Raw genomic sequence first — 8397 nt, 5'->3', positions numbered from 1 at the left:
GGGGGACCCCTGAGTTATAAGACTCACTGGACTGGGGACCCCTGAGCTATAAGACTCACTGGACTGGGGGACCCCTGAGTTATAAGACTCACTGGACTGGGGGACCCCTGGGCTATAAGACTCACTGGACTGGGGGACCCCTGAGTTATAAGACTCACTGGACTGGGGGACCCCTGAGCTGTAAGACTCACTGGAGTGGGGAACTCCCGTCCGTAAATTCAATAAGTACTATTAAATAAGCTCTCCGTGTTCTCAGCTCCCCTGCACCTCTGAGAAGGTAGTGTTTTACGACAATCTACTTACCTTTTCTTAGAGAACACAATCGAGTCGGCATCCCTGTCCGCGGAGCTAAATTCCAGAGATTCAGGAAGTCACAGCTCAGTTCCGTGCACGTCTGAAATACTTTTTATTAGGGAAACAAGGAGACAGAGAGAGGGCCACGTGTCTCTGTGCGTTTTTCTCAAGCAGGCCCAACGGCGCTGACTCCCTTCCGTTCCCAGGAATATTGCATTTAGGACACAACACATGAAAATACGCCAAAATACATACACGGCATTAGAATATTTTAAACTCGCTCCTGCGCTAATCTGACGCCCAGGAGTTTTTTGACACAACAGATGGTCTTCCTGTTCCGATGCGAGGAAGACAGAACAAGGTTTAGGACAGACCCAACACAGACGCCCAGGTTAAAAACACACAACAGCTATGCCGTTGCTGGGACCGAATACTGTCCTCCAGGAGGAATAAGTCTTTTAATACCGACGCACTGTTGGCGCTTCCGACGGCGGAAGACGTTCCCAGCGGTTCTTAATCCACCCCCAAGTCGTTTCACCTGAGAACATCTCAGTCCAAAGCCAGGAGGCGGGAATCCGTAGTGGATTCGTGTCGTGGGTCCAATATTTGCGTTTCGCGCGTACTGATCTGCGCAGACAACAAGTTAAAAACAAAATCCCTTTTCACCGTATCACAACGACTGCATGCCAAAAGGTGACAAACAGTCTTGTAAAAACCGTAGTGCATCATTTGTTTAAGAACAAATCTTGCGATTTTGGCACCAGACTCCAGGTACCCACTTACTTGTAGGGCCTTCCTGTGCTGTACAGGATTACAGCATCTCTTTTAACTTAGCACAATATATATATATAATAAAACCATGTTTTTTAAAACAAGTCTGTACAATTCCAGCCTTCTGCAAGGGGGGGAGGGGTCTCTGTGATTTTGGGACACAATGTTGAAAATGAAGTTAAAATATCAAACGCATTGCTGCCATCAAGGAAAAAAACCCAACACAGAGTTATCTGATACTTACGAGGTGGCGTACTTTGTGTGGTAATCATACGACAGCACAACTGTCCTGCAACACCTACATTATCACGAGCTGACTGTCGGTTTGTATCATTAGTAATTGCTGACCCTTTTAATCGCTGTTCTGGACACTCCACTCAAAGCGCTTGACAGGTCAGGGGGAATCCCACTACCGCCACCAATGTGCAGCCCCCACCTGGGTGATGCGACGGCAGCCATAGTGCGCCAGAACGCTCCCCCCACACCAGCTCTCAGTGGGGAGGAGAGCAGAGGGATGAAGCCAGTTCAGAGAGGGGGGTTATTAGGAGGCCATGATTGGTAAGGGCCAATTGTAAATTTGTCCAGGACGCCGGGGTTACACCCCTACTCTTTTCGAGAAACGCCCTGGGATTGTTAATGACCACAGAGAGTCAGGACCTCGGTTTTACGTCTCATCCGAAGGACGGCGCCTGTTTACAGTCCAGTATCCCCCGTCACTATACTGGGGCATCAGCACCCACACAGACCGCAGGGTGAGAGCGCCCCCTGCTGGCCCCACTAACACCTCTCCCAGCAGCAACCTTAGTTTTCCCCAGGAGGTCTCCCCTCCAGGTACTGACCAGGCTCCCACCTGCTGAGCTTCGGGGGGGGGGGGGCTGCCAGCTGGGAGCCGCAGGGCGATAGGGCAGCTGGCGCTGGCACAAGCGGTGGAGTCGATGGCGCGGCTCTCACTGGCTCTCACCTAAGGAGGGGCGGGGGAGTCCTCGCGGCTGTGTCCACACGAGGAGCGGATCGTCACGTGCCCTGATGGCCGGGCCCCAGTGGGCGGTCAGGCGGAGTGCTCGTTCTGCAGCGCCCGGACACGGTCGCCAAACGCTTAACGCCCCCCCCCCCCCAGTTCCAGCCAGCTCCTCGGTAGCTCATGACACCCTGTCCACACGCTCAAGTGATCGTCGCCGTCTCGTGACGACCAGGTAACTCTGGGTCCCCCTCCCCTTCCCCCTTGATGGCGGCTCTCTGGAACAGAGATGGCAGCGCCCCCCCGGCAGCCCCGGCCCTTCCCAGGATCCTAGGCGATCACGACGACGGCGGGCGGCTCGGCCTCTCCCCCCTGCCCCGGCTGGGGGGCGGCCCCGGCGCAGTGGTGGCTCTTCAGGCTGCTCGAGGTGGTGAAGCCCTTCCCGCAGCGCCCGCAGGCGAAGGGCCGCTCGCCCGTGTGGATGCGCAGGTGGGTGCGCAGGCTGCCCGACTGGCAGAAGCTCCGGCCGCACTGGGCGCAGCGGAAGGGCTTCTCGCCCGTGTGGATGCGCTGGTGCTTGCGCAGGGTGCTGGAGTCGCCGAAGCTCTTCCCGCACTGGCCGCAGGCGAAGGGCCGCTCGCCCGTGTGGATGCGCAGGTGGGTGCGCAGGGTGCTGGACTGGCTGAAGCTCTTGCCGCACTGGGCGCAGCGGAAGGGCTTCTCCCCGGCGTGGATGCGCTGGTGGGTGCGCAGGGTGCTGGAGTCGTTGAAGCTCTTGCCGCACTGGGCGCAGCCGAAGGGCCGCTCGCCCGTGTGGATGCGCAGGTGGCTCTTCAGGCTGCTGGACTGGCTGAAGCTGGTCGGGCACTGGCTGCAGCGGAAAGGCCGCTCGCCCGTGTGGATGCGCAGGTGGGTGCGCAGGGTGCTGGCCCGGCTGAAGCTCTTGCCGCAGTGGCTGCAGGCGAAGGGGCGGTCGCATGCAGGCAAGGGGGGGTCCTCGGCGGCGGCGGCGACGCTGACGACGTTCAGATCTTCCAGCTTGGCTTCCCCGTACTCTTGCGCGGGCCCAGACGGCGGGCCGTCACAGCTGTCCGCGGTGCTCTCGCCATCGAAGCCGTCGGACGTTTCCGGGAAGTCATCGGACGCGAGGAGCCCGGGGTCCTCGGTCTCGGGCTCCGCCTTCACCGCGGGCGCGGAGCCCAGGCCCCCCAGCCTCGGCCTGCTCTCGGCCTGCTGCTGCTCCCCGGGTGTCTCTTTCCCCTCTGCAGACAGGAGCTCCGTCTCCTGCATCAGACGGGAGCCCCACCCCTCCTCCTCCTCCTCCTCCTCGCTGCGCTGCTGTTCAAGAGGAGCCCCGTCCCCAGCGTCAGGGAGAGCGCCGCCTTCTGTGCCTAAACAGACCGCACAAGAGATCGAGAAGGTTACTAGCTGAGCTGCGCCGAGCTCGGACGGACCTCGCGGTAGAAAGTAACACCGACACAACGGAGAAAAATCATTCCAGCACTCCGTCAGTCCAAATACCGACACCGACGACGTTTACAATTAAAACCTGGGACCAAAGAGACAAACACTCCTGAACTAACAGGTGGGAAGCATATCGAGCTGTCCAACAAGATTTAATAATGCTCATTCCTTTCACTTATATCGTGGTTTTCTGGATACTCCACTCAGATACAGGTCAGGGGGAATCCCACTGCCGCCACCAATGTGCAGCCCCACCTGGATGATGCGACGGCAGCCATAGTGCGCCAGAACGCTCCCCACACAGCAGCTCTCAGTGGGGAGGAGAGCAGAGGGATGGAGCCAGTTCAGAGAGGGGGGTTATTAGGAGGCCATGATTGGTGAGGGGCAATGGGAAATTTGGCCAGGACGCTGGGGTTACACCCCTACTCTTTTCGAGAAACACCCTGGGATTGTTAATGACCACAGAGAGTCAGGACCCCGGTTTTGTCTCATCCGATGGACGGTGCCTTTTTACAGTCCAGTGTCCCCGTCACTATACTGGGGCATCAGGACCCACACAGACCACAGGGTGAGCGCCCCCTGCTGGCCCCACTAACACCTCTTCCAGCAGCAACCTTAGTTTTTCCCAGGAGTCTCCCCCTCCAGGTACTGGCCAGGCTCACACCTGCTGGGCTCCAGTTCCACACGGAACACCTTTAGATGGAAGCAGATGTCCATGAGAGACCAAAGCCAAGCTCTCACCGGCTTCAGTAATAGCAGTGTCATCTTCCTTCAGGAACAAATTCCATACGATCAAGTCCCCTCTGATCGACCCAGCATTTTCTCTCCAGGTGCAGAAAGACTAAGAGAGCGGCTGCTTAAAGTCATTAAATCGTTGAACAACGAAAAGGCTGCCTGCAGGCCAGGATCTTTGGGTTTTTCCATCTTACAGTGCTGGAAGTGTACTGGCCAGCAGCCATATCACCCTGCAACTCACAACTAGCAACCCACTGGAGCTCAGCAGGTGTGAGCCTGGTCAGTACCTGGAGGGGGAGACCTCCTGGGGGAAAACTAAGGTTGCTGCTGGGAGAGGTGTTAGTGGGGCCAGCAGGGGGTGCTCACCCTGTGGTCTGTGTGGGTCCTGATGCCCCAGTATAGTGACGGGGGACACTGGACTGTAAACAGGCGCCGTCCTTCGGATGAGACGTCAAACTGAGGTCCTGACTCTCTGTGCTCATTAAAAATCCCAGGGCGTTTCTCGAAAAGAGTAGGGGTGTCACCCCGGCGTCCTGGCCGAATTTTACCCGATGTCTCGGGATAAACGCTAGGAAAGAGAGAGAGTGTGCTGGAAGTGTACTGACTGAGGGATGTTGTTCAATATGGTTTTGTATTGCGGTTTACAGGTTTACGAGCTCTTGATAGGCAGGACAAAGCGGGCAATAAAGGGTCCTTCACCTTCGAAAGCAAGGCGACACTTTCTAAAATTTTAAAACATCAGGGCGAAGGCCTCCTGTTTTGTCACTGTATTACACTGTAAAATCACCATACGACACAAAACATTGGCAAATAACGCCTTCACTTGTGTATGAACTACCTGACCGAAGCGATCAATTCGAATTATGTTGCCAGACAGTTGTTTTTACCCATTTTTGCTTGGGTTAGCGCTATTATTTTTTTTCATTTCCTTTTATCTGTTGAAAAACCATAGCCGCCGAGCAGTATACTTGGTGGCGGTAGTGGGATTCCCCATTACCCGTAAAGCGCTTTGAGTGGAGTCTCCAGAAAGGCGCTATATAAGTGTAAGCAATTATTATTATTATTATTATTATTATTTACAGATAACGTTCAAAGCAACGTCAGTCACTATAATATAAGATGCAGGTTCGGTTATATGCTTGTTAACATGCTAGATGCGCTTGATTTATACCACTTTGTTTAGGGTACAGGATATTATCCGCTTTATTTTTACTTGTTGAGGAACTGTGGGTGGTCGCAGATGTGACGCAGCCCCTGTTTTGCCGTGTTACGGGGCTGACGCCACTGATAACGAATGGACACCCTGTGCAGGCTCTTTTTCACGTCATGCACGTACCTGAAATGCATATTGATCCGCCTCAACACATCAGATGCACTGTGTGTCTACGCCGTCTTAGGCCGACCCGCAACACCACGATCACACGCCTGCAGCGGACCAAGCCGCCGATCATCTCTCGAAAAAAGCACCGCGCCGGGCGCTGTCCCGTGTCCGGCTGTCACCGACGGAGTTAAGCTCATCAGAACTCGATTCGCCAGGCCTCGTCTCGAAAACGATCGAGTGAAGACGGCATCACCTATACCCACCATCATCTAACCGTTTCCAGGCACGTATTGGGAGTTGTGCGTGATCTTGCGTCTCCTCCGCTCCGATCAAAACAGCGACGGTGGGGTTTTAAAACGCCAAGGGGGCTCACACGAAGCGCTACACTTACCCGCCAGCTCCCATTTGACGTGAATTTCTTCTTTGATTTCTCCAGTGGCTTCACAGGGAGGCGTGTACCCGAGATACATCCGTGGAGATCCCTCTATCCGTCCCCGATCTCCCCCCGTCTCGCAGAACTGCAGCTTCGACCGCAGGGTCTCGACCTCCTGCTTCATCAGCAAAATCTCCGTCCCGAAAGTGCCCTCGACAAACTTTATTATCTTGAACACGGCCCGCCGGGCCAGGATCTGGGAAATCCTGTGAAGCCTGGCCCGAAACGCGTCCTCGGAGTCGGACATCTTGCTGCGGAAAACGTCCGACACCTCGTACACGATCGCCTTGAGCAGCACCTCCATGAAGGACTGCAGCTCGGTTTCGAGAGGGAACAGCCAGTCCGTCATCTTTCTTCGGCCGGCGCGGCTGCGGGCGGGTTTAGAAACGGTTCAGGCGGTTTCAGACCCCGGAGGCGCCCACCCAGCGTCGGCATTGAACGCGCACAAGAAACAGGAAGTGTCTCCCCAAACAGGAAGCGAGTGGCGCACTTGACCGGATCTTCCGTCACAGGCTGAGCGTCCTTGGTAACTGTTGCTACGGCAGACGTAGGCGAACACGCTGACAAGGGAAACGTCTTTCTCCAAAATGAGGATTGTTCCTCGTTTAATCACATTTAATTTAAACAAGAAAAGCATGCAAGTCAGTCAGATTTGGATTTGGGCTCTCTCTCTCTCGATTACTTTTTTTTTCAACTTGCACAGAACAAGTCTTAGTGCATCATTTCTAGCAGTACACAGTACTATATATGGAACAACAAAGACATAAAAGCACAAAAGGAAAAGTACTGACCCTCCAGATTTTACAGTTAATTTGTTCTTGGTTGGTGTGGAAATGAATCACATAAGGGACTTGTGGAATAAAAAAAAAACTGGTTCATTCCTCATTATATATCCTTCTGGAACACAATGTCCGGAAAATACGAGCTGGAAATCAATTTGGACAACCCCCGGCAGATATGTCTTTATCGTTGTTCGTAGGGAAGTAACATGTTTTTCCTGGGATTTATTCTGTTAAACTAACACTCTCTAAACCGTGGGGCTGGCAAATAAACCGTGACGTTTGTTTGTTGACATGTTTTTGTTTTGATGGGGCTTGCAAAACGTTATCGTCAAGCATCTGAGATGTGAATTCAAGGAATTTGATACGATGTGAAACTTTGCAACACGTCACATGGAAGCAGACTATTTTGGTTATAATTAATCTGTTAGCAATACCAGGTGTGTATCGTTCACTAATAAAAAAAATCCTGTTTGTAAAAATTTAAATTATTTGTGTTCTGATTTGTAATTCCCTCTAGCAGGGTATTAATTTAGGATTTTCTTCTGTCATTTCATCTTTTCGGATACCTTTTCTCATCTGGTTGTATGTTTTGACGCTCAGTAAAAGTATTATACCGGACGGTTCCACATTTAACCACATTTCTGACAGTAGAAAAAGGGTTACATTAGCTTTTAAATGCGGTTCACTTACGCACACAATACCAGCATTTGTATGACAAACAATTTATTATTTTTAAAACCATGAAGCGGCAGATATACAATGTCTTAGAAACGTTTGTATTAAATGTGGAGCATAAAACAACGAACTCTGACCTTTTAGAAATAGCCCTGTAATAAATTCTCAGGATCGTGGCTAAATCACAGTGTGAACACATTCAATACAGATATATGTACAGTTTGGTTACATATCGTGAAACGCGCAAATCACCGTTTCTATGGAGCAGAATTTCACTAATCGTATGTCACATCACCGTTCAATAATTTACGAAAACTACCTCAACAAAGAGCAGCACACAGATTTTCCAATCATTTGCTAACATCGACATTTTAACAGCATCGAAGAGTTAAAAACTCAGCTCAATTAAACGACGCGAGCTTAAACGGACAAAACTGTTTATATATCATATACTTCGGCCTTCATGTAATAGGTGCAAAACTAACGCAATCGGTTTAGAATCTCGACTCATAAATCGGTATTGCCCGAATTTATTTAATTTTTTTTTACAAATGTCAAATGAATAATCTCTCAACCACGACAACAACAACAACAACAACAGAGCAACAGAGAGACCATTAGAACAAATTCGCCTTAAAAATAAGGGGACAAAAAAAACCAACAACGTATCTGATCTGACTGAAAAGGTCTCCATTTCAAAAACTTTGTTTGACAAAACGACCTCGACCCGTTTCAAAACTGGGCTCTTCGGCACGGAAACCATTGTGCTCGACAGGTCGGAGCTAAACTGTGCTTCTGGGCTGCTTGAGACCAATTCCCCCGGCTCTCCCGCACCTGACAACAACCCGTCATAGGAAAAAAAACTGAAGAATGAACAGAGTTGAAAACACGTTCAGCGAGTCTGGTTCAGTCCGCTTGGCTGCAGGCCAGCTCCCCCTCCCCTCCTGGACTGTATGACTAGGAA

At 51.9% G+C, this 8397-nt stretch overlaps 1 protein-coding gene across 1 annotated transcript; it reads right to left on the bottom strand.

Moving 5' to 3' along the window:
• Nucleotides 1-389: 389 nt before the first annotated feature.
• LOC148813391 (uncharacterized) lies at nt 390-6972 on the bottom strand. Its single transcript, XM_088908327.1, has 2 exons — nt 5935-6972; nt 390-3414 (listed from the first exon to the last, which is right to left on the bottom strand). The coding sequence occupies exons 1-2, from the start codon at nt 6323-6325 to the stop codon at nt 2354-2356; spliced, it is 1452 nt and encodes a 483-aa protein (XP_088764453.1). The 5' UTR covers nt 6326-6972; the 3' UTR covers nt 390-2353.
• Between the last annotated feature and the right edge of the window lie 1425 nt (nt 6973-8397).

The sequence above is a fragment of the Atractosteus spatula genome (assembly GCF_055471065.1).
Source record: "Atractosteus spatula isolate fAtrSpa1 chromosome 10 unlocalized genomic scaffold, fAtrSpa1.hap1 SUPER_10_unloc_1, whole genome shotgun sequence".
In the NCBI taxonomy this organism is placed as follows: domain Eukaryota; kingdom Metazoa; phylum Chordata; class Actinopteri; order Semionotiformes; family Lepisosteidae; genus Atractosteus; species Atractosteus spatula.
Note: the sequence above shows the minus strand (reverse complement) of the source record. Positions and strands in the feature narration are given on the sequence as shown.

Coding starts and splice junctions, on each gene's coding strand:
- LOC148813391 (XM_088908327.1), bottom strand. CDS start 6,325: ATGACGGACTGGCTGTTCCCTCTCGAAACCGAGCTGCAGTCCTTCATG. Junction 3,415..5,934: donor CGTCAAATGGGAGCTGGCGG/GTAAGTGTAGCG, acceptor CGGTCTGTTTAG/GCACAGAAGGCGGCGCTCTC.